This window comes from Notamacropus eugenii, chromosome 4 (genome assembly GCF_028372415.1).
Source record: "Notamacropus eugenii isolate mMacEug1 chromosome 4, mMacEug1.pri_v2, whole genome shotgun sequence".
Lineage (NCBI taxonomy): Eukaryota > Metazoa > Chordata > Mammalia > Diprotodontia > Macropodidae > Notamacropus > Notamacropus eugenii.
The window spans coordinates 71,610,363-71,637,053 of record NC_092875.1 but is presented as its reverse complement, the minus strand read 5'-3'; the positions used below and the strand labels follow the sequence as shown (position 1 = coordinate 71,637,053).

General features: G+C 40.0%; 1 protein-coding gene across 2 annotated transcripts in view; it reads left to right on the top strand.

Moving 5' to 3' along the window:
• The first annotated feature begins 244 nt into the window (after positions 1–244).
• Positions 245–26,691, top strand: part of SH3GL1 (SH3 domain containing GRB2 like 1, endophilin A2) — a 79,433-nt gene continuing 52,986 nt past the window's right edge. For both annotated transcript variants that reach the window (XM_072601828.1, XM_072601827.1), the window contains exon 1: positions 245–507. In XM_072601828.1, coding sequence (XP_072457929.1) covers positions 463–507 — 45 coding nt within the window. In that variant the 5' untranslated portion in view covers positions 245–462. The remainder of the gene's footprint in view (positions 508–26,691) is intronic.

The window sequence follows — 26,691 nt, the reverse complement described above, 5'->3', positions numbered from 1 at the left end:
CCCTCCTCGCCGCGTCCCCTCCCCCTCTAGGCTCGCTGCTGCGTACGCCCACCCCCGCCATCAGGGGGAGCGCGAGGGCTGCCAGGGTCCGACTCCCTTTTTCTCTTGGAGTTGAAAATTCCTCCCCCCGGCGTGGGCGGAGGGAGCTCGGGAGAGGGAAGAGGAAGAGGAAGAGGAAGAGGAAGAAGGGAGGGGGCGGGGAGGAGGAGCCGGGGGCGCGAGCAGGGGCCGGGACCGGAAGTGTGCGGTTGCCATGTAATATCCTGAGAGCGAGCGCGAGCCAGCGGCGAGCCAGCGGGCGGACGGCAGGACGGGCGGGCGCTGAGGCGGCGCCGAGCGCAGGCGGAGGCGGTTGAGGCGGGCTCGGCCGGGGGCAGCGTCGGGAGCCGTCTGGCCGCCGGGCCGTTTGTCCGTCGCTAGCTGGGTCGGGGCCGGCCGGGAGGTCTGGCTGCGGGAGGCAGCATGTCGGTGGCCGGGCTCAAGAAGCAGTTCTACAAGGCGAGCCAGGTGAGCGGCGCGGGGGCGGACGGACCGACGGACCGACGGGGCCCCGGCCTGGGAGCCCCCGGGGCTGGGGGGGCTTCCGAGGGGGTGCCGAGAGGCCAACCCGGCCCCCACCCCAGGAGGACGGAGGGGAAGGGGGAGGGGGAGGGGAGAGTGACATCACTCCAGATGTGGTGGGGGGGAAGTGACAGCGGTGCAGGGATTGTCCAGAAAGGCCAGTCCTGTCCCGGGATCGTGGTATCAGGATGGGTAGAGCCTGTGCTGGCAGAGAGGTGACTTTGGTCTAGGGGTTGCAATGGCCTATGCCCTTAGAGGATGAAGGGAGCTCTGGAGGGGTGGGGGGAGTCACGTCAGTCCCGAAGTTGTTTTTGGAGGCCAACACTACTGAGCATATGGATAAAACCTCTAGAATAAAATGAAGTTGGGTCCTAGATTGTCCAGGGAGGCTCTTGGAAGGATGGATAGAAAACATGAGAAGTGGCGTAGGTCTAGAGATTGTCTAGAGAGAGGCCAGCGCTATTGGGAATATGGGGAAAACCTTTAGAATAAAATGAAGTTGAGTCCTAGATTGTCCAGGGAGGCCCTTGGAAGGATGGATAGAAAACATGAGAAGTGACGTTGGTCTAGAGATTGTCTAGAGAGAGGCCAACACTATTGAGAATATGGATAAAACCTCTAGAATCAAATGAAGTTGGGTCCTAGATTGTCCAGGGAGGCTCTTGGGAGGATGGATAAGAAGACAGAAGTGGCGTAGGTCTAGAGATTGTCTAGAGAGAGGCCAGCGCTATTGGGAATATGGGGAAAACCTTTAGAATAAAATGAAGTTGGGTCCTAGATTGTCCAGGGAGGCTCTTGGGAGGATGGATAAGAAGACAGAAGTGGCGTGGGTCTAGAGATTGTCCAGAGAGAGGTCAGCACTGTTCTTTCCCTTGGGAGGATGGAGAGTCTGTGCAGTGGAGAAAATGCAGCCAGTGTTTGCCCATTGATACATAGACATTGCCCACTGCCCCAGAAGGATTAATAAAGCCTATTGAAAAAGAAATGAGGTCGAATAAATTTTTCAGATATTTTGGCACATGGTCATGATCCCTGGAAGGTTGGGTAGCACTGGTGGGGGAAAGAGAAATCAGTTCAGAGGTTGTTCTGGGGTGTTGACTTCAATCCACTGCCTCTTGCTTTTCTCAGAGGATAGAAGGGATCTGTGGGGGCACAGAGGCCAAGAGGCATCGTTCAAGAAGGCATAGGTGGACTTATGGTTATTCCTTATGTGGTATGTGTTCGTTCTTCTTTGCCGAAGAAGACCATGCCATCAGAGAAATAATGACATGACTTGCACTTGACTTTGTTTTATGTGAGGGAGGGCCTTACATGGTGGGAGTGTCCTGGAATGCCAACAAGAGGTATAGGGATGTTCTTTTCTTTTACAGAAGGAACACCCAACATAGGTTTTGGGGAAAAGGACATAATAGCCCCTAGAGTTAAGGTTTCTACATAAAGTACCTCTTCTGAGAATGCCCTTTGGGTCTCTCAGGTTGGCAGACTTAACATTTTATTTTAGAGGAGTCTACATTCACGGTTCCAGCCTTGAGAAAACTATAAAGTCCAACTGGATTGTTTAGAATCCAGTATCCATAGACCTTAAATGATGTACTTTCAAACAATTGCCCTAAGAATTTACTTATGTTTGTACATAAACCTGTCACTTCTATTATTTTTGGAGTCTGCTACTATATTTCCTTGATAACCGGTTTGCGTTATTTGTGTGTTTTTCTCATTCTAAACATCAACACCTTTCTTATCCCCCTTCACACTCCCAGAGGAAATGAACTGTTTCCCAGGAGAAACTTCTTCCTGTGTATTTTTGAAGAAGAATTTTGAACTTGGAGACTTATTTCAGTATTTCTAAATTGGAAAAAGAGATGCTGGGTGAATTTGGAAGAGTTTAAAATTGTATATTTTTTAAAAAGCCACTAAAAGCTTGGTTGGGGAACTAAGATTCTGATTTTAATTAAAAACTTTCATTAGTTACACTATTAACCAACTCAAGAAATTCTGCCCCTATTTATCTATTCAAACCTTTCAGGTTCTGTTAAAAATGTATTTAAACTTTGGTATGTTTGCCCCTACTGGAGAGTTTATAAGACGTTTTAGCTTCCTATAATGTAAACTGTCTTTTTCCTGGAATGCCATTATAGGCTAAAGGAATGAAACTTCTTTAGAGCTGTTCTGAGATGAAAACAAGAGGATGGAGAGGAAAAGCAGTAAAATAACCAGCCATCTGTCTGATCACCATCCATTTTGCTCCTCTCTGTTCTGCCTAACAGCTCCCCTTTTTGCTCCCCTTACCATCTGTCTGACCTCTTGTATTTGTCGCACCTCTAGAATTGAAAGAAGGTCTTTATGCATTTTGAGGGCAAGGGGGAACAGAGAGCCCTCCACTGGTGTGGTACCGCAATGTAATTTTGAAACGAATAGAGGTATGTGTTTTTATGAAGTTATTCCCAAGCCTAAATAGCAAGTCTAAGTGACTTACTGATAATTCTTGTGGTTTTTACCATGACAGAGATTTGAGTTAGTACAGAAGACTCCAACTGGCCGTCAGTTGGAATGCAATGAAAGGAGGGAGAGAATTTTCAAAGTAGAAGATGTGTTTAGTCTTAGAAAGGAGAAGTCACTCTTGCCATGATCTTTGGCTTTGAAACTTTTTGAATGTTCTTTAGGCTCTGTTTTGGGTCATAAGCAGTTGGGAAGGAATCCTAAAGGGAGGGCTGAGGAGAAAGGAAGGAGGTACTAGCAGGTACTGAGGGATATTTTATACCTAACCTATTAGATGTTAGAAATGGTATGGGATAGGTCTTCTAAAATACCATTCTTGTTCCAAGAGTGGAGTACTATGCTAATGCTCCTTACTGTGGCCTTATTCAAGTTTTGTTTGTTTTTAAACCCAGTTTTGTGGATAAAGTTTTGATATCCTATTGAAATATTGAGTTTTAGAAATAAAAAAAAAGTTCTGACCATCTTAGAACATATTTTAGGCATCAAAACATTTGTCCCTTTTGACCTAGCACCAGTAGAATTTTAGGGCCAGTGATTTAAAAATATGAAATGATACAAAAGACCAAGAGCACAGCCGACAGCAGGGTTCTTAACTTTTTTGCGTGTCATAGACTTTTTTGGCTGCGTGGTAAACTTTTCTCAGAATAACATTTTTAAATGCATAAAATAACATACATAGAATTACAAAGGAAACCAATTTTTTTGAAGTAGTTATCAATATATTTTAAAATAAGGTCACAGACCCCAGGTTAAGAAAGACTCCCAGGCCTGGAGAGTGTGTCTGCTTGTTGGGATTTAAGGGCATGGCATCAGATGGCATCTTTTAGCATGGACCTGTAGCTGCAGGGTAACTGCTGGAAATTCCCTTTTCATTTAAAGTAGTGGAAATTGGGAAAGATTTTGCAACTGTAATATCTAAGTAGGATGGGATTAATGCTGTATGTGTGTGCTGCCTGGATTCTGATAAACTAGCAAGTTTACTGACAGTTGTACTTGTAAGTACTTGTCCTAGCAGTAAGTTTGAGTTCAGATGTTCATGTTGGGAACTGAGTAACTACTGAACTAATAGTTCCAATGAGTATTTTGTCATTAATTGCAGTATACATTAATTGGCCTTAATTAGCCGATAGGTTTGTATTTTAGGCACCTATCGTATTCTTACCATTGCATAGTTCCCAAAGGAGTGCAAAAGCAAGGTTGAGACAGTCCCTGCGCTCAAGAAGCTTAGAATGTCTAATTGAAACACTCAGCCACTCTGCCTCTTTGATCTATTGGTAAAATGAGGTTAACTTAACCTCCTTTGCAGGATTGTTAGCACTAGCAAGATATAAATGGATATGATACCTTATTAATATGAAGTACTTTGCAATTTATTTTTATAATTAAGGATGTTTGTGTCATGATCTTAGATCTCAAATGACATTGACTTTAAATGTTGCTCTGCAGATAAGGTAAAAGTTGAAAGTTCATTTCTTACTCAGAACCTACGTATTTAATAAAGACTTTAGGTTGCACTCTTATCTAATCACTGTTCTTAGCTCTGGTTGTTTTTTTAACCCTGAAGATATCAAAGCACTTTATTATAAAAGCTCATAACTTCCTTTAAGTTGAGTTCTTTTCCATGGCAGTTCTTTTTTTCAATTTGAGAAATTGAGTTACAAAATGTTTTTGAGGGACCTGTGTACCTTTGTCATACTTCATAAATTAGCCATTTTGTCTTCCTAACGGTAGTTCTGCCACATCTTTTTATTTTAATATTAATACAAACTGTATTTTATGTTTTTTTTCTCCCAACGGAATAACTGCGTAAATTCAGCCTTAAATTTGCCTCCCTTCAATTTGAGTGTTTAGACTTTGTATGGTTTATAATAGAGACATAAGGATACAATGTGCCCCAAGTCTCATCTTGGCTGTTTTCTTACTCTGGCTCCTGCCAACATTTTGAAACTGATCTAATCTGGAGAAACTTCATTTTAATTCAAGGCCTGTGGCCAACTTGCACGATATGATTTCAGAAATGAACTGCACATTTTTGGCATAGAAGGGTAATTGAGGGAGTGGGGAGGTGGTAGTAAAATTGTCTCCTGTATTTCTTATTTTCAAGATGTATGTAATTGTTTCTTTGCTTTAGTGGTGTTTTATTGCTAATAATCAAAGACTCCCAAGGGGAAATTATCAAAACAATCTGGTACTGGCTAAGAAATAGAGTGGTGGATTAGTGGAATAGAATAGGTTCAAATTACATTATAGTAAATTACTATAGTAATCTGGTAGATGATAAACCCAATGGTCCAAGCTTTTGGAACAAAAACTGCTCAGAAAACTGGAAAACAGTATGGCAGAAACTAGGTATTGATCAATATCTCACACCATATACCAAGATAAAATCAAAATGGGTACATGATTTACACATAAAGGGTGATACCATAAACAAATTAGGAGAGCATGGAATAGTTTATCTGTCAGATTTGTGGATAAGGGAAGAATTTAGGACCAGAGAAGATATAGAGAACATTATAAAACATAAAATAGTTTTGGTTATATAAAATTAGAAAGTTTTTGTACAAACCAAACCAATGCAACCGAAATTATAAGGAAAGCAGAAAACTGGGGGAAAATTTTTGCAACAAGTATGTCTGATAAAGGCCTCATTTCTCAAATATATGGAGAACAGAGTCAAATTTATAAAAATACGTCATTCTCCAGTCGATAAATGGTCAAAGGATATGAACAGGCAGTTTTCAGACAAAGAAATCAAAGCTATCTATGATCATATGAAAAAATGCTCTAAATCACTATCAGAGAAATGCAAATTAAAATAACCCTGAGGTACCACCTCATACCTATGAGAGTGGCTAATATGACAAAAAAGGAAAATGTTGGATATTGGAGGAGATGTAGGAAAACTGGGACACTGATGCGTTGTTGGTGGAGTTGTGAACTGAACTAACCATTCTGGAGAGCAATTTGGAACTATGCCCAAAGGGCTATAAAACTGTATATACCCTTTGATCCAGCAATACCACTGCGAGGTCTACATACCAAAGACATCCAGAAAAAGGGGAAAAGGATCCATTTGTACAAAAATATTTATAGTAACTCTTTGTGGTGGCTAAGAATTGGAACTCAGAGGGATACCCATCAATTGGGGAATGGCTAAACAAGCGGTGGTTTATGATTGTAATGAAATATTATTGTGCTGTAAGAAATGACATGCAGGATGATTTCAGAAAAACCTGCAAAAACTTACATGAAATGATGCATAGGGATGTGAACAGAACTAGGAGAACATTGTACATTGTAACAGCAACATTGTTTGATGAAGAACTGTGAATGATGTGGCTATTCTCAGCAATGCATTGGTCCAGGACAATCCCAAAGAACTCATGATGAAATGTACTATCCATCTCCAGTGAAAGAACTGATACTGATTGAATACATGCTATTTTTCATGCTATTTTTCACTTTCTTTCTTTTTTTTCTTTTATTCTAGTCTTCTTGTAAAAAATGACTAGTGTGGAAATGTTTTGCTTAATTTCACATGTATGGTCTATATCTGATTGCTTACCCTCTTGGAGGGGAGAGGGGAAGAGAGGGAGGAATAGAATTTGTATCTCAGAACTTTAAATAAAATTGTTTAAAAAATTTTTTAAAAATAGTAAAGTCTGGAAAAAGACAAGGGCTTCAGGCCTTTCTGTTTGAGGTCAGGAGTCCAGCAGGTCCATTGAGACTGTCCCCCACCCACCTCCACCCCAAACGTCCACATACTCTAAAGATTATTTAATGTTCACTAGTGAAATACTTGGGCCTGTACCCTTCATTACTTTGCTAAGCTGTCCCTGAAATTGGGTGGGGGAACGTGACAAAGTCTGTCTGCAGCTGGTTCCTTTCTCTCTCCTGGGCCTTTCATGTTCATGAATTTGGCCAACACTTTTCCTGAGCTTTGCAGTTTGGTTACATTTTTGCTCATTTCCTGTGGAGCTGGGGTCAGTGTTTGAAGAGCTTTGGCTTCCAGGGGGATTTCTGGATTTTCCTTTCCTATTCTGCTCCAGGGGAGAGCTAGCCTACTAGACCTTAAGAGTGGGTCTATAACAACGCTTCTACAATCCTAGCAGAAAAATATGGGTAAAATTTCTTGGAAATAATCTTACTAATCATGATCCCCCTTCAAGCTTTGGAGTAAGCACCACATTCATTTCAAGTATTTATTTAACATTTACAATTTGCAGTATACTATAACAAGTGCTTGGAGTAATACAAAAGAAATGTTATACACAATTTCTGCTCTCAAGAAATTCACAATCTTAGGGAGACAAATTCACCTATGAAATAGTGCAAGATGATAAGTGCTAATGAGGGGAACAGAATATTGATACTGGGGGAGTTTTAAATAGGGAAAGAGTACTTTGGACTAGAGTTGTTAGAATCTATCTTTTGAGAGGGGAGCCTAAGGTAGAATCCTGGCCTCAAAACTAGGAGGACCTGGGTTCAAGATCTGGCTAGCCTCTCTACCATTGTCTGTATCTTCTCTCACATACCTCCCCCCCAAGAAATTGGAATACCCCTTCCTCCTCACTGTCATTTCCAGATTGTCACTTTATACCCCTCCTTTTTTTTTAAAGCTCTCTTTATGTTTTGAAATCCACTTAATCAAAATTTTCTACCAAATTACGGTGGCTGTAGTATTCAGACCCCTCCAGGTCATTCTCTCTTCTTTTTCAAGGAGTACCTGTTTACTATCTCCTCCCCAAATTCTTCTCTTAAGCTTGGAAACTTTAATATCTATACATATGCTCCCTCAAGTCTCATAATCTCCCAATTCTAAAGCCTTCATAAATATTACCTACTCCTTTATTCCCCCTCAGCCAGCATAGGGTTGGTCACACACTAAATCTCACTGTGAGCTGAAATTGTTCAATTTCCCTAATTTTAAACTCTTAGCATTACCCTTACTGATAGTAATCTATCATTCCTCCTCCCCTTATGCCTTACTCTTCCTAAACGTATTCTGTGCCCTCATCAAGACCTCTAATTTCTCTGTTCCACCATCTTTCAGGCCATTGCCTCTACTCTGACTTTCTTTTCATCTGTCTCCAATCTCAACTTAGAAGTAGGCCATTTTCAACTTTAGACTGCTCTTGAACCCCTTGCCCCCTTGTCCTTTTGCCCCTCGTCTCTTGATACAGTTCATCTCTTGATTACTCCCGCCTCTGCCTTCTCCAGTCCTAGTCACTAGCCATTTAACACATTCTGCTGGCTGAGTTCATTACAAATTCATGTTATCCAATGTGAACTTACTGAGCACTCACTGCAGCAAGACAGTCTTTTTTTTTTCTTACCTTTACTTGTTTCTCTCCCTATAGAAACTGCTCCAAACCTTCCTTCTCAAGCCTTCCACACCTCCCTTTCCCTTCACTGAGACCTTGATCATTATTTTACTGAGAAAACTGAGGTTTTTTGACATGAGTCTCTTCTCCCATTCTCTTCATCTCAAAACTCCTTGACATCATTTCCTGCTTTCTCTTTCTTCAGTGTCTTAATGAAGAAGTTCCTTCGTGCCAAGGCCAACACTCTCTTCGTGTGCCTTTTATATGTCTCATTCTGTCTTCTCCAGTAGATTTTCTCAATAGTCAATTCCCCCAACCATCTCATCTTCTCATCAACTAATCTTCATCTTTTGGTTGCTTCCCTACTACCTTCAAATATACTGAAGTCTCCCCCATCCTTAAAATACCTTTGCTAGACCCCACCCTCCTCTCAAACTATCATTCTGTCTTTCCTCTCTTCTTAACCAAACTCCTTTATGAAACTGTCTAAACTTGCTGCTTCTGCTTTCTTTCCATTCACTCCTCAACCCTATACTATTTGGTTTCCAATCTCATTTATTAACTGAAATACCACCGATCTGTTTTTCTTGATCTTTGTCCCTCTTGACCTCTCTGTAACATTTAACACTGTTGATTTCCTGCTCCTTCTGGATTCTCTGTGGGCTTTCATGACACTTCTTACTTGGTTCTCCTCCTCTCAGTCTGACTATTCCTTATTCTCCTTTGCTGGTTCATCATCTATTCCACTTTTGCTTTTTGTGGGTGTTTTCTAAGGTCTGTTCCTAGAGCTGCAGTCTCATATCACCAGTTGCCTAATGGACATTTTAAATTGGATGTCCAAAACTATATTGAAAGATTAAACCATTATCTTTTCCCTAATCTTCCCTTCCTCTAAATTTCCCTGTTTTTTCTTTTTTTTAAAAAAATTAATTTTTTTCAGTTTTCTATAATCACTTCCATATATCTTAGATTTTTCCCACTCCCTCCCCCACCTTTTCTCCCCCCATCTCCCCAAGATGGTGTGCAATCATATATAGGTTTCTACAATACATTCTTATTAAACACATTTTCACCTTAGTCATGTTGCATAGAAGAATTAAAATGAATGGGAGAAGCCATCAAAACAAAACAAAAACAAAACAAAACACAAAAGAAAATGGTCTGCTTTATCCTATGATTCAATTCCATAGTTCTTTCTCTGGATGTGGAAGGCATTTTGCCTCAGGAGTCCATTGGCAATTTTTTAGGTCCTTGCATTGCTCTGAAGGGCTAAGTCTGCCAGAAAAATTCCTCACACACTGTGGTTACCATGTACAAAGTTCTCCTGGTTTTGCTCCTTTCACTCAGCATCAATTCATATAAGTCCTTCCAGGCCACTCTGAAGTCTTCCTGTTCATCATTTCTCATAGAACAATATAAACTTCCCTATTTTTGTTGAAGGTACCACCCTCCTTCCAGTCTCCTAAGGCTCAAAGTCTCAGTATTATCCTAGATTTCTCATTAGCCCTTGCCAATACATATCTGAACTACTTGCCAAATCTTCATAACATTTCTTGTATCACTTCAGTCATACAACTGCAACTTTTGTTCAGGCCTTTATCCCCTCTACCCTAGATTATTACAATGACCTCTAAATTGGTTTCTTTGTCTCAAGTGTCTTTACCACTGTCTATCCTCCACACTGCTGCCAAGTAATTTTCCTTAATAGCATCTGTGGCCATGGGACTCCCCTATGCAGCCAACTTGAGTGGTTTCCTATTGTGTCTAGGTTCAAATATAATCAGTCATAAACATTTATTAAGCGTGTACTCTGCCAGTGCTAAACTCCACTCCAGCTTAGAAGCTCTGAACAACCTAGCCTCAACTCCTAGTCTCATTGGACGTTATTTCCTTACCCACAGTCTGGTGAACCAAACAGACCTTTTGTCTGTTCCTCACATGGGATATTCCATCTCCCCTCACATTGTCTTTGCACTAACAGTTCTCCCAAGCTTGAAATTTATTTCTTCCTTACCCTCTGCTTCTCTTCCTTTAAAATAGGGGCTCGAGCACCATCTTCTGAAAGAAGTCTTTCTGATCCCTCAAATGCTAGTGCCCTTATTCTTAAACTAGTTAGTACATAACTACTTTTTATGTGTTTGTATTTATTCACTTTATATTTATGCTGAATATTCTTGTCTTCCCCATTAAAATATAAACTTTCTGAATAAGGATTGTTTTATCGTTTGAACTTGTATCCCCAATGTTTAGCATAATGCCTGGGATTCAGAGGGGGATCAGTAATATTGTGCCTCTATCACATACTTGGCTTTGTGACCTTGGGCAAATCACTTAACCTTTTGGTGCTCAGGCAGTGTTGTAGGTACCAGCCTGCCTTGGTAGAGGGAGTCTCCTCTCACAGGAATTCCCTGTGCCAGTGAAACCACTGGCACATTCCTTTCCCTATACCATTAGAGATCTTTAAGCAAAGGCTGAATATCTCCTTGGCAAGTATGTTATACTAGGGATTCTTTTTGGGGTCTAGGTTAGATTCAATGCTGCCTGAGGATCTCTCCTATTCCGCAGTGCTTCATAGAGGATGTGGGATTTGACTTGATCTTTTCATGACCTAAAAGAGACAAGTTTGTTGAAAACTGGAGAGGGTACCATATCTATAACATAGATACAGGGGGAGCAGCTATGTTCCAGGGAAAAAAAGTGTTTGACTTGGAAACAGAAGGTCTGGATTCAGGTTCTTGTTCTGCCTCTTAACTGTCTGATTTTTGGAAAGTCACTTAACCCCTTATTATTATTAATCACTTAACTCCTTAACCTTGATTTCCCCATCTTTACATCTCTACAGACCTCAGGGTTGTTGTGTAGAAAAATTTATTTGAGAATTAATATGGAATAATTTGTAAACATTAAAGCAATTCAATTGTGATGTTGAAAAAGTTAGACATAATTGCTGGGTATTTAGTCATTTTATCAATAATGCTAGCACTTTATGAAAGAGGTTAGTGAAACCCTTCCAACGCCAAAGACCCATCAGGATGGGCTCATGGTTTATATGCCCTTGGAAGACTGGGTGTTCCTGAGGGTGGCAACAAATTCTGATTAGTTAACAAATAATGAGAGAATGAATATTACAAAGAGAGATAGACCCCACTCCAGTGAGGGGCTGAGAGAGTGACATCATGTCAGTCTTGGAAAAAGAGACTGTCTTTATACCTAGATACCCACCCCCTCCCCCTTTTGGGCAAACTAATCAAATAATTTATCCCCACCCTAACCTAAATAAATTCAATGCTGCCTGAGGATCTCTCCTATTCCGCAGTGCTTCATGGAGGATGTGGGATTTGACTTGATCTTTTCATGACCTAGAAGAGACAAGTTTGTTGAAAACTGGAGAGGGTACCATATCTAAAACATAGATACAGGGGGGACAGCTATGTTCCAGGGAAAAAAAGTGTTTGACTTGAATCAGAAGGTCTGGATTCAGGTTCTTGTTCTGCCTCTTAACCGTCTGATTTTTGGAAAGTCACTTAACCCCTCCCCACCTTAGATTAAATTCCTTGTAAAGTTGGGTGGGATATGACCCAGATTTCGGAGAGTTAATTCAATTTCATTGTCAGTAATGTCCTTCAAGAGACTGAATTTTGAAAAGAGAACTTTAGAAAAAGGGGGGGAACGCTGGATCTCCCTAAATCATTGATTATTAATAATCACTTTTCTCACAATTAAACATTTGTTAAGTGTATGCTATATACAAGTGCTGGGAATATAATGACAAAAAAAGAAACCTCTGGCGTCTAGGAGTTTCCATTCTACTTTGGGGAAAGGGACATAACATATATACAGATAAAGAAATACAAAATATATATAAAAGAACACAAAGTTCTTTTAAGAGGGAGTTGATACCAACAACAGGAAAGCAGAAGGTTTCATGGAAGACGTAGCCCTTGGCCTGTTCTTTGAAGGAAATCCGGATTCTAAGAGGCAGAGATGAGGAGGACATGCATCCAGATATGGGGGAGAGCCTGTGCAAAGGCAAGGAGATGGGAAATGGCCTCCATATACAGGGAACAGCTAACAGGTCAATTTGACTGAAATGCAGAGTGTGTGAAAGGGAATGATATGTAATGGAGCTGCAAGGGTAGTTGGGGAATCATATTGTCAGATGCCCTAAGTATCAGATGGATACTTTTCTGTTTCATCTTAGAATGGAGTTAATATAAACACCTCTGCTTGGCTTTCAAAGCCTTTTAAAACCTAACCCCAACTTCTAGTTTTATTGTATATTATTCTCCTTTCTTCACTCTGTAGTCCAGCCAGATTAGCCTTCTTGCTCTTCCTCATATGACTGCCCTCAATTCTTGGAATATTCTTTCTTTTACCTATGCATGCTACAATTCCTTGTTTCCATCAAAACTCAGCTCAAGTGCTGCCTTCTACTTTAAGCTTTACCTGATCTCCCAACTACTAGTACCTTCTCTCTCTCCCTCCCTCCCATTACCTAGTATTTATTTTGTAGCTGTGCATGTATGAAAATATCTTTTCCCTCCCTATAGAATATAGGTTCCCCAAAGGCAGGGGCTGTTTCAATTCTGCCCTTGTATCGCTAGCGCTTTGCAGAGGTGAGGGAATAGGAAACCAGTGGCGGGGACTTGTTTTGTTTCATCAGTCTCTGGATTGTTGTCTTTACAGGTTATGGAGGGAGAAAGCAGTTTGTGATGTGAAAGGACCTGCTTAAGTGTATCTCAGTTTCTGTGGGAACTTAATATTAAGGTCGTAGGGACTTAATAAGTACTCATTGATAGATAAAGTCAGATCTGTGTTTTAAAATTTTCAGTTTGGCAGGTGTGTGTATGGAGCAAAGTCTGGAAGCAGTGAGATCATTTAGGGGAGTATTGCAACGGTTTAGATAAGCTCTTGATGAGGGCCTTTGAACCAGAATAGACATTGCAATGGATATAAGGAGATAGAATGAACAAGACTTGGAAAGTGATTGAATATAGTGTGTGAGATAGAGGGAAGAGTCAAGCATTACTTGTTTGTGAACCTGGGTGACTAGAAGGATGACGGTGTTCTTTATGTTAGGTGGTATCATTATGAAGGTGGGAAGGAAAAGGTAAATGAAAGACACTGCAAGAGGAAATAGTGGGATTCTTTCACTGAATGGCGGAAAAGAAAAATTGGAACCCTAGTAGCAGAGAGACTCTGGACTTTGTCAATCACACCTTAGCTCTTGATCCTGAAACCTGGAATTCACATATTGGAAGTACCCTTCAGCCTTACCCTCTGATTGGGTCGCTCCTCCAAGAAGGGCAGACTAACTACCTTTCACCCATCCCTTCAGCCTTTTTTAAGAGTTGTCTTCCTTCTTTACAATATAAGGTCCTTGAGAGCAGAGTTTTCATTTGTATATATTCTGAGTGTTTAGCAAAGTGCTTGGCACTTTGTAAGCATTTTAAAAAATGCCAGTTGAGTGGAAGTCTATGCCCCGTAGTCTTAATGTCTTTTTATTACAATGAAGGTCAAACTTTTTGATCTCAGGACCCCTTTACACTTAAAAGTTATTGTAGACCTCTCAAAGAGCTTTTGTTTATGTGGGTTATGTCAATATTTACCATATTAGAAATTAAAATCTATTAGTATTATTAAGAAAACAGTTTTGAACTTGTGGATTCTCTGAAAGGGTCTCATGGTCTCCCAGGGATCACTGGACCACACTTTGAGAATTTTTATTGTAGGAGAACACAAGGAAAAGGACACTATCCCTTTGCATAGAATAATTGAAACAGTTTGACCCATTCCCTATGTGTTAAACTAGTCCAAGTAGGGCAGCTCATTGATATGTAGATACCTAGGTGCAGGTGCCACCCACCATGATGCTGTAGTTGTGTCTAATTATGCTCCAGTGTACTCATTAAAAATGGTCTGTGTAAAATATCATGTAAACTAGACCTGTCACTGATCTACTTAGTTCTGGAGTAGCCAGTGACTGGGCCATGGTAGTGGATTGGGGTTTAGATTATTGGAATAGGGTCACGGATCTAGGGAATTTCTTATATTGCCAATGGTCTTAGGGATCCATTTTCCTCCTTTCTTGTGTGGGGGTGATTGTAACTCCCTGAGATTTCATCTTCCGTAGGTTTCAGAACTCAAGGAATTTGTCCTGTATATTTGCCTTAGGAGGGTCAGAGGAGGAGGAATAGGGGGACCAGTGTCAGGGACTTGTTTTGTTGCATCAGTTTGTGGATTGTTATCTTTACAGGTTATGGAAAAAGCAGCTTGTGATGTGAAATCACATCAGGCTCTGCTAACAAGGACATGCTTAAGTGTGTGATTGAACCTTTCATTTTCCAGTGGTGTGCAAACTTTTTTTTACTGATGAAACTATTTTTTAAGGCCTTAAGCATATGAAATATTTAAGTTGGCAGCACTACAGGAGAGGCAAGAGACCTGTGTATGTGCAGTTTTCCTTCAATTAAGAGCAACCATTTTTATGGTTTTGGTTTTTTTTTTCAGTTCAAGATCTGTTGTATTTTAAGGTTGGTACATAGATGTAAGAGGTGAGTTTTATTTGTGACTATGTACTGAACCATCCTGTGTATTCTGGGGATGCAGAATTTATATTTATGCAGAATCATTTATGTTTCCTTTTATCTATAACATTGCATCCAAAATTTCACAGTATACCTTGAGAAACTATGCCTGTAGTACTCCTTTGAGAATCACTGCTGTTAGTATTAGAGGCAATATTAATCTAAGAAGTGGGGATAACCTTGAAGAAGGGGGGTTCTTTGAATAGAAAGGAGAGTGAAGAAGATACAAGATAAACTCAGGATTGCTCATCTTGGCATTCAAGGCCCCATTCAGTTTGGTATCAACACACTTTTTTCATTCTTTTCTCTTTACTGCTCACCACCAGCTTGATCTTTACACTATTCCCTAAACAGACCACTTTATGCCAGGCTTCATTCTCTTCTTCTCCTGGTAAGATTTAAGTTCCTGGAGGACAGAGATTATTTTGGTCTTGTCTTTATATTTTTGGTACCTGGCACAATACTTAGCAGGCAGTAGGAACTTAATAAAAATATTGGTGGAATTGAGATGCCTGGACCACTTTTCTTGAACTCCCATCTCTACTTGCCCTTTCTTCAAGGCTCTGCCTAAACCTTTCCTTAGAAAATCTAACCCTAGACACTTTGGCCAGAAACAACTTTCTCCTCCTGGGGACTCCTCTAGCCCAGTGGTGTCAAACTCAAAATAGAAATGTGGACCTTTAAACCATAAAGAATCCTTGTGGGTCACATGTTGAAATAGTTTTTAAAATGTAATGTTATTTATTTTTTATTTATTTTGATAAATATTTCCTAGTTGCATTTCAATCTGATTCAGCAGTACTCAGGAGTGTTGGCCTGTGGGGCCACTTGTTTGACACTTCTGCTCTAGCCAATAACACTCACTGTTTGTACATTTCTGTGACATTTATTTTCTGCAGCATTATTTGTGTATGCCTTCTTTCTCCATCTAGATCATAACTTCTTGGAAGACTGGCACTGTGTTTTCTCCTTTTTTGTATGTGCCTAAAAACCAAATAGGCACTTAGCTCTTTGCCTGAATAATAAAAATCAATGAGTAATGCACCTTTCTATTTAGTATTTTAAGACAGAAGTGGCCAGCTCACTTGGCTGCATATGGGGCGATGTTGTTGGCTTTCCAAAGGGAATATAGCCAAAGGCCTAAGTCATCTTTGAGAAGGGAGCTTGTGTCAAAATATTCTTAAGGCAATACAGTTCACAAGACCTTTTGAGATCTGCATCTGGAATAGGTCCTACTGGCTTATAAGTTAATTTTTTTTTTGTATAAGCATAAAAATATTTTCTTTTGGCTTCCAATGTTTCTTTCACGATATTGGGAGCTGCCTACAGAAAATGTATGGCCCTTAGTTGTTACTTCGCTTGGAACCTTAAGGAGATGATTCTTGATTTAGGACACAGTCTTAACTGAAACAAACAGTGGAGTTAGTCAGTGCCAGCCAGGCCCTGGTGGTACAGAGACACAAAACAGTTCCTGCTCTAAAGGAGTTTATATTCTTTTTCTTTCATGGAGTTCTTTTGTCTGTCTTTTCCTCTTCCCTGGGAAACATCCCAGTCTCAGTACCCTATTTTCTGTCACATAGATCCACTGAGGAAAGACTCCTTTGGATAAAGATAGATTCAGTAACAGATGTGACTCTGATTCTTCTGGGATTATTTTGGAGAATTTGTATCTTCATAAGCCTCATTTTGGCCAGTAATTTCCATTTATTCTACCAGTGAACATTATTTACCTTTTGAAATGTGATAGATTTGACAAGTGTACTTTTCCAGCTTTATTTTCCCTTTAACCCACAAGAGGAAGGAACATAAGCAATAATAGGATTTGCCTCCCAAGGTTGTTGTGAGGATAAAATTAGGTAATAATTGCAGAGTGCTTTGCAAGCCTTAAAGCACAGTAGAAATGCTAATAAAAAAGTAAGTCACTAAGGCCTTGGGTAATCATAGTTAAAGTGGGATGCTACCAGAGAGATTATTTAGCTCAAGTGCCTCATTTTAAAGATTTGAGGACACTGACTCCCACAGAGATTTTAAGTGATTTGTCCATGGTCGTTTATGTCCATGGTCATTCACCCACTAAGTAAATAGCAGATCCTAGCTTCAAATCCAGCATTTTTTCCCCCTACATCACTACTACAGCTGGATTTATACTTCATCCTTTCCAGACTCCAGGCCTGGCTCTCTCTTACACATAGTCATGAGTGCTCTCCATCACAGGGCTGGGTAAATACAGAATTTTTCCTTTGTTAGTCCACAGTCTGTTTAGTAGAGAACTGTTTTTTTCATAACTAATTCCATGACAGCAGTATAATATTTGGGTTTCTTGAGAGCCAGAGGAGTCCTGCATCTTCTATTCCCTGACACCCCTCCTCCCTCAAGAGTTCAGTCTCACACCAGTGACCAAGTGTGTGCATCTATTAACTTGACAGCAGCAGCTCATCAAAGTGCTGATTGTTTCAGAGACAGATGAGCCCTGGTCCTTCCAGTCCAGCCATTGTGGCTCAGAGAAGATAGAATTTCTCCCCCTTCCTGATTCTAACTTGACCCTCTTACTGCAACCTTTCCTCCTCAGTTCTGGCCTGAGATTTTTGTCCATTCATTGCCTTTTCTTTCAGCCTTAGATTTTTTTAGCTTGCGTTTTCCTTGACGCCATTTTCCTTCACTTTGGTAATTATAGTATGAGTTAGTGCCTTGCCTTACAGCTCTTTCTCTGGTAACTTTCACTCTTTAAGTTAGTGCAGTGTCAGCGTACATCCTTTGATTTGCTGAAGGAAACCAAATGAGGGTGTTTCTGGCATGAAGCTTGATGACCTAGTACCTGGGCCTCATGAAAATGGCAGAAGAAAAGGCAGGTGTAGCTTGTGGTGATGGTGATGGTGATGATGATTGAAGATAATGATAATGATAATAATAGTATTACTTGTCACTCAATTGCGCTCAGCTTCTATTTCTGTAGTTTCTGTAGAGAACTACCTTTGAAGTCAGAAAGACCTGGGTTTAAGACCTACCTCTGTTACCTAATGACTGAGTAACCTTGGAATCCTTCTGGGCCCTAGGCAACATACCTGTATTGGTAGAGGGAGTTTCCTCATCTGAGACTTAACCAGTGAAATCACAGGTACCATCACTGTCCTTAACCCTTTAAAATTTGCAAAGTGCTTTTACAGCAACTCTTCATAATTGTATGAGTATTAACCCCATTTTACAAATGAGGAAACTGAGGCTAAGTTGAAATGACCAGGCCAGAGTCAAACAGCTTCTGCTTGTCAGAACTAGGACTTGAATCCCCAAATCTTCTGACTTTAAAGGTAGTTTGTATCCTTAGTTAAGCAGGAGGTGTTTGCTGGAAAAGTGGACCTGGAAATTTAAAGGAATATTATTTTAAGTTCTTTTGGATAGTGAAGGACCATCTTCTAATTTATCTGTTTTGCAAATTCATATTCTCAGTTACACAATAAATATTTGTTGGTTGATTGTCTTATAATGAGTTTGCATAAAGCAAAGAATACCTACACCTGATAAAACTTAAAGACCAGTTGAATATTTTCTTTAAATTGCATGTTTCTCTCTCATTTTTGTTTCACCCTTCAAAAGATTTAGCATATTTTTCCAGAATCTTTAGGAAATTTCCAAGAATTATTCCCATTTTCCTAAGCAAGATTCATTACCAGTCAAGCATTTTATCAGTCGGATCAAATTTCTTTTGATGAGAATTAATACTTAGTTCGGAAAAAAAGCCTTTAACATAGGCATTAACAAGCCACTTTTTGTACACCTAACTCTTAATATAGGAAAATCTGGAAAGTAGTATTGGATGCTTGGTCTTTGCTGTTAGTTGTGTGGCTTTCCAACCCAGACTTCTACTACCTCTAGTTCTCTGCTGCCCCTATCTTCCCTCTCCCCAGTACCATTTCTAATTCTTCTCCCACCTCTGGCCATTTATTTTGCTCATGGAATTTCTAGAGATGGAAGGAAATTTCTAAATCATCTTGTTTATTCCCCTCCCCCATTTGACAAACTGGGAGTCTGCTCTTTCCTGAAGAAGCTATGACCTTCCCTCCTCCCTTTTACAGTGCAGATAGCAGCTTCAGTTGGAGACAGAAACTACAAGGTGTTAGAAAAAGATTAGCTCTTAAAAAAATCCTCAATTAGTAAAAGGAAAATAGAGGATTAAAAGGTAAGAGGTTTTGGGCAGATGTCTTATGAGAAAATCAGAATCTTTCCTAGAAGGGATCTTAGCTCATCCACCCAACTAGCAGTTTTTTCTAAAGGAAAATATCCTTGTTTGTTTTTTGTTTTTCGTAAATGGAGAGGATCCCCTTCCTATAGGGCCACAGAGATCACTGATTTAAAGTTAGAAAAAATCTTGAGGTCCTCTAGTCTCTATAATAACATTAAAAACTATTTTATCACCTTTTTCAAAAGTTTAAGCCATTTTTTAATATATTGTCATATTTCTGAAAATCCCTGTTAATTAGAAAAGGGAGGAAACAGTATCATCAACTCTTTTACTTGTAAGGAAACATAAATCGAGAGAGGTTTAGTGACTCCTCAAGGGTCACAGAAAAATTCATTAGCTGACCCAAAATCTAGAATCTAATTTTCAATATAGTGAGTGATTCAGAATTCAGTAAAAATGTGTTAAATACCTACTATGTGGAAAACAAATTTTTTTTAAAGTAAAAGGTGAATTGTATCATAATGTTGGAGAATGGTGGTTGAATATGTGCTGGTGATTGATCTCAGATTGGCTAGCCTTGTGCTTAATGGAAATTTCATTTGCTCCTAGCCTTATTTATTTGAAACTGCTCTGAAAGATTCATTCCTACTTTTGCTCTGTTAAGACTGTTGATCAGAGATTATTTTTTAGCATTTGACGGTGTGTGAAACTGAAATTCTTTGCTTATTTTAGTCTTGTCCAAGGAAAATGGTTTTCTAACTCTCAAAAGGGAGACCAGATATAATGACAAGAAGACATTTCTAAGGGTTTTCATTTATTCATTCCTCCAATATCTACTGAGCACCTACTATGAGCACAGTAGTGTGCTTGGTACTGTGGGGTTTACAGTCTAACTTCTCTCAGAGCTCTTGTTGTCAAAAGTAAGGGCCCCATATTAACTTGTGGGAACATCTTATAGTTCCCTTGGTCCAAATCTCCTCTTTAGAAACCTATACAATACATTTTACTCATTAGCACAGTGCTTCCTCACTTGCAAGTAAAACTAGAATCTCAAATCCGGCTGGGGCTACTTGATTCCATGTGACTCAGTACTGCTCTTAACTGCTGTATGCTACCCTCACACAGTCAGTTTACCAGTATAGCTTTATAGGCTCAAGGACTTGCTGCTCCAGTTCCCATTTCTTTTATCACCTCATTAGAAATGAGCCTTATCACATTCAGTACAGAGGCCCACTGAGACCTGCCTTCTGGTATCTCTTCCAAGAGTGATGCACCCCTCTGCTCTAGATCTCCCTTTAGGTGTTCTTATTTTCTCTGACCTTTCTAGGGTAACTTGAGTCCTGTCATTCTAATACAAAGGACCATTCTTTGAGCACCTACTGTGTGCTAGGCTTTGTGCAACAGGGTAGTAGAGAGAGACCTGCACTTGGAATCATGAGAGTGGGGTTTGAATCCAACCTCTGCTCCTTACTGGCTCTGTGACTCTGAGCTTGTCACTCAATTGTTCTCAGCCTCTGTTTCCTCATTTGTAAAATGGGAATAATAATTGTACGTCCTCATAGTGTTGTTGGGAGGTTCAAATGAGGCATTGTATGTAAAAGTACTTGTCTCTATGTAAATGTTGTTGTGGACATAAGAGAAGTATTCCCTAACGAATGTTGTAATGGAGGGTGGGAGGTTACTGATTTGCCCCAAGCATGCTACATCTGTGCTTGATGCAGAGTAAACTCACATAATGAAACAAATATCTTCCAACAGCCACAATAGGATATTTAGAAAAGTATGACATTTGACATGTATTTATGGAAAGATAATAACGTAAGAGATGAAAAACTCAGATTTATACATAAAGCTCAATGTAAGTATCGGTGACTACTATAGTGTTATTATTCTAGAGGCAGTGTGGTGTAATGGGTAGAGAATAACCCTCTAGTAGGGAACAGTTGGGTTCAGGTTTCACCTCTGATACTTACTGACTGTGGTCCTGGGCAAGTCACTTAATCTTTTTAGGGCGCCAGGCAGCTTTCAGAGATGAAGTTGCAGAGAAGGTGCCAGTCTACACCAGTAAAAGAAGTTGCTCACCAGAAGCTCTCTACACAGATCGGGGAAAAACCCAGACTAATGATGATGTCCTAAAACTGTTGTGATTAATTGCCAGCTGTGATGCAGATTCTAGTTTGGTGAGTTCTTAGGAAGGAGAAGATTACTGTAGATGTGAGTGATCCTTTGTAGGAAGTGGGACTTTAGAGTTGAGGGGTGCGTAGGACTTGGAGAAGAGATTATAAATCCCCATAGTAGACAGAGTTTCCTGGATTTGGAGGAAGGAAGAAGTGGGTTCACATCTTTTCTCTAACAGTAGATTTGTAGCCATTGGCAAGTTGCCTTAATCTTTCTGGGCCTTATTTTCTTCCTCTGTAAAATGGGTTTAATAATATTTGTGGTATTCAGTTTACAGTGTTGTTACACAGCTCAGATGAGATAATGCAGATAAAGTGCTTTGTAAATCATAAAGCGCTATCTAAACAGTTGTTGTCAAGGACAAGAATTGTGTGTTAGCAGGTCCCTTACGGGAGAGACTCAGGCTCAGAGTCTCTTGAATCCAGCGCCCTAGTTCCAAAGAGCTAGGAAGCCCAACGCAATGGAATCGATTTGCCCAAAGTCACAGAGCAGGTGAGCAGCAGAACTGAGACTTGAGCGCTTCTCCTGAACCCCTCCCTGCTAATGCTTCTGGTCTATGACACAGTGCCTCACCAGGTCAATTAGGGAATATTTGTGGAATGACAGATTCATTTTAGTCAAGCTGACCAGTGTTAGCAAAGGTGTAGAAAGAAACAGGTGTGAGTGTGGTATGTTAGGTGTTAGTAAAAAGATGACTGGCTGGAGTGAAGAGCATTGATGGAAGCTTGAAAGTAGAGGCCTCTGTTTAGGAAGCATAGATAGATGCTTTCCAGAATCTTCTCCTACAGAAACCTGTTTTCATGGCTATCTTGGTTGCCATTTGCATTGCAGACATCTTAAACATGGTCATGTTCCTGTCAAAATACATCTAGAAAAGCAGGAAAGCCATGCTGGACATCAAATAAGGGATTGAGGATTAAAAATGGCTTCTGCCTAAAGAAAAGGAAGGTTCTTTTTCTTCCAGTTTTTGGCTGTCATTTTGGAGTCCAGAAGCTTTGAGAGTGTCAGAGAAGCCTAGAGGAAAGTTGATATTCTTCCCAGAATGAATCCCTACTAAATTAGGTTAGAATGTTTCCTAGACATACAAGCTGTTTAATGACAGTTGTAAGTACGCAGTATTCATATTTTTTTCTTTAAACACACATGATGAAGCAAAGATCTTCTAACAGCTACAATAGGATATCTTATTTCTTTGTAGGAATACTTCATTTTAAATAAATATACAGAATGCAAAATTCCGAGTTTGAAAAAAACAATTTACTACATTTCAATTCAGTAAACATTAAGAACCTTCTACATGTCACTGCTAGACGCTGGAGATTATAAAGAATACAAACTTCTGTCCCCATTAGTTTCAGATCTGGCAGGATACTCATGGTTAAATTCCTACTGTGTGCTAAGTACTGTTGTTACAAAAATAGCTGTGGCAACAGGTCATGTTCTCAAGGAGCTAAAAATCTCATGGAGGAGAAAGACAAGTATAGAAGTAGCTTTAGTATGAGGGGGAGTGGGGACCAGAGATTGGTCCACGCAAAGGTCTGTGAGAAATTAGACAAGAGTCACCACTTCGTAGGAGTAAGATATTGTATAACTGCAAAATGTTAGAAAATAATTTAATGCAGAGCAAAGATTAAACAGTGTCTGAAGAATTGTAAGGAAGGAGAGATCTCCAAGGTGTCATGGAATGTGTGGCCCTGGTGCTGAGCCTTGGAGGAAAGAACAGGAGGCTTCATAGGCAACTAGTGGTGCACATGTGGAGAAAGTGCTGAGCCTGGAGTCAGGAAGACCTGAGTTCAAATTTGTCCTCAGACACTTAATAGCTGTGTGACCTTGAGCAAGTCACATAATGGCCTCAGTTTCCCCAGCTAGAAAATAGTGGTAATAATAGCACCTACTTCCCAGGATAGTTGTGAGGACTAAATAATATTTATAAAACTGCTTAGTCCAGTGCCTGGCCAGTCATAGGTGCTATCTTAATGCTTATTCTTTCCCATACCTAATAGGTGGAAATAGTTAAGAAGGAAGGTGTGGGGGATATGTGGGGGACTACGTGCAGAAAAGGGAGGAGAAGGTCAGGAAATCAATTTGTTATCTAGTTTGACTGGAATCAAATCTTTGTAGGAGAATACCATTGAATAGTTTGGAATCAATTGAACATTGAAAAGCAATGATTAAATGTTAAGCATTGGGGATACAAAGATAAATCAAATAGTTCCTGCCCTGAAGGAGCTTACATTTTCCTGTGATAAACTTATAGATGTATATAAATGTAAATATAAGCTGTTTTCTGGGTAGGAGGCACTGGCACCTGAGAGGGGGCAGGAACTCCCTCGTATTGGAGGTAGTGCTTTGCTGAGCTTCGGAGAAGTTTAGGCCTTCTGAGAAGTGAGGTGAGGTGAGGAGGAAGTGCATTCTGATCATGGAAAGGCTTGGAAATGGGGGATGGAATGTTTGTGTGAAGATGCTTAGTGCGGTGCCTGGCACACACAGTTGTTTAGTAAATGTTTGTTGATTGGTTGAGGAAGTGCAAGAGGGCCAGTTTGACTAGAGTGAGGAGTACATGAAGGGATGTGTCATATAATAAAGCTGGAAAATGGTGATTTAGATCCATAGTTTGTATTTGATTCTAGAAGTAATAGGCAGCCATTAGAGTTTATTGAAAAGGGGAGTGACACAGTTAGATTATGCTTCTAGAATATCACTTTGGTAGGTGTGGAGGATGGATTGGAAAGGTGAAAGACTTGAGATGGGGAAGACCAGTTAGGGTTATTGAAATAATCTAGGCAAGAGTTAATGAGGGCTTGAGCTAGGGTGGTATCTGTGTGATTTGAGAGATGGGGGTGAATGCAATAGAATTAAGAAGACTTGACAATTTGTTGGCTATATGGGGTGATGGAGGGTCAGGAATTGAAGATGACCCTAAGATTGCAAACCTCAGTAGCTGGAAGGATTGTGGTACCCTTAATAGAAATAGGGAAAGGGCTGGTTTTTGAAGGAAAAGATACTGAATTTTGTTTTGACCATGTTGAGTTCAAAAAGCATATGGGATATCCAGTTGGAAGTATCTAGTAGGTAATTAGTTGGTGATGCCAGAGAGAGAATAGAGCTGGAATATATAGATGGATCTGGGCAGTATCTGCTTGACAGCATTATCCGATTTGAACCTCACAACTCTATCAGGTAGATACTATATAAGTATTATTTTCCCTATTTTACAGATTATTATTTTGGCAGAGTTGGAAAGGATAGATTGGAGAAGGGGGAAAATGTAGACAGGGAGATCAATTAGGAGTTGTTAAAATAGACCATTCTGGAAGGGACAGTGATTTTTAACTGCAGTTGTGTTCATCCTTCATTTTTGAAGAAGACTGAAATAATCAGAGAAATGATGACATGACTTGCACTTGACTCTGTTTTGAGGGAGGGAGGGCTATGCAAGGTCACCAGCCTCATTTTCTCCTGAGCCATCTGGATCCAGTGACCAGATACTCATCAGGATGACTGGAGATGGCCCAGGATGCAATTTCATGGCCCTGACGCCCTCCCCCTCCGGGCCATTGGAGCTTTGGTGGTAGGACCTGCCCATTGAGGGGAGCTGGGAGAGTGAGAAGAGAGAACCCCAATGGGAAAAAAGATGTGTGTGAAGAACAACACCAGAAGATCATTTTTGGTGCCCCCCTCCCCCCCATGGGGCTGTTTCTTCCTTCCCAATGTTGGTTGCTCATTTCTGCTTCTCTTAACTGCAATAGCATAAGTAGAAACGAGGGATAATAATTGTAGAGGCAAAATTGATAGGACTTAGAAATTAATTGGATGTGGAGAGGCAGCTTGGCATAGTGGATAGAGATCCACCTAGGAATCCAGGAAGACATGGATTCTCACCTGACCACACCTAATGACTGTGTGACCCTGGACATGTGATCTAATCTCCCAGTGCTCTAGGCAACTCTCTAAGATATAATCTGCAAGAAAAAGTTCTGCTTTGCATTAATATGAGAGAGTTCCTTATACGATACAGTTCCTATTCTTACTCTATAGAGAATGATGGATGAAATTTTGAACAGGTGTTGTAGAGAATGTGTTTGGAAATAGGATCATAGATTGAGAGCTAGAATGGATTTTAGAGGTCATCTAGTTTAATCCCCTAATTTTACAGGTGAAGAAACTGAGGAAATGGCAGCTACTTGAAAAGTACATGTGACAGCACAGTTCCATTAGTGTGGATATCTAGATGAATTGAGCAAAGTTTGGGGAAGATGAGTGTAGAATCCGATCTCTAGCCATAGGCAAAATTCTTTCTGGCTAACTAGATAGAGGTGGCCCACAGAGTCCTGTCCATTATTGCTATAAATAATAATAGCTAACACTGATGTAGCATTTTACAACTTAGCAAGCATTTTCTTTTTTTCTCCTTTAAATTTTTATTTAAAAATTAAATTGAATTGAACAAACTACAAAAAGAGCAATTCCATATACAAAGTAACACAGAAAATGAGTTACAGTCGCCTGAATTTTTAAAAGCACATAATACATAAAGAACCCTTTTACACAAATATACTTAGTCAAAGAAAATGGCCAGGTGTGTGAAAAGTCCCCTTCCTTTTGCCCCAGTGAGTCCGTCAGCTTTTTGTCAGGAGGCATGTGAGGTCTGGTTTACACGATGGCGTTGGCCGTTGTTTTGATCTGTGTCGGTAGCTGTTTTTGTTTACTGTGTTCTTATTCTAGAAATTATGGTGCTCTCTTACCTCCAGAATTACCATCTCTTTTCCACTTCTGCTACTGTGGTTAAAAATCATTATCCCTTCCAGAAAAATCTATTTTAACAAATTCCTAATTGATCTCCCTGTCTACATTTTCCCCCTTCTCCAATCTATCCTTTCTGACTCTGCCAAGATAATCTTAGTGCATGGATTTGATTGGGTCATTCCCCTGCCCTAAGCCATTCAATTGTTTGTTATATTTTATGGCATGATAATTGATTAATTAATATTCTATAGTTCATTCAACCATTCTCCATTTGACAGGCAGCTCCTTCCTACCATGTCTCTTCTTTTTTTCTTTTTATTCCGTCTCTTCAGGATCAGGAAGATTGTTTTGCTTGTGACTGTTCCCTCTCAGTATTTGATACCTGTTCCCTACCTTTCTTTCTTCATGTTCATATACTCATGCATTATGAGAAATAACTGCATTCCACACTCTTCTTCGTTCTTTCTATGCCAATATATTCCTTTCACCTTTTTGCTCTTAGAATCTTCAGAAGAGAATCAATCTACCTCCAAGAGTTCTGGGACACTTGCTTTTCTCCTTCAATTAGAGTTAGTACTTAATCATCTTATAGCACGTTCAGATTTTTCAGATAATG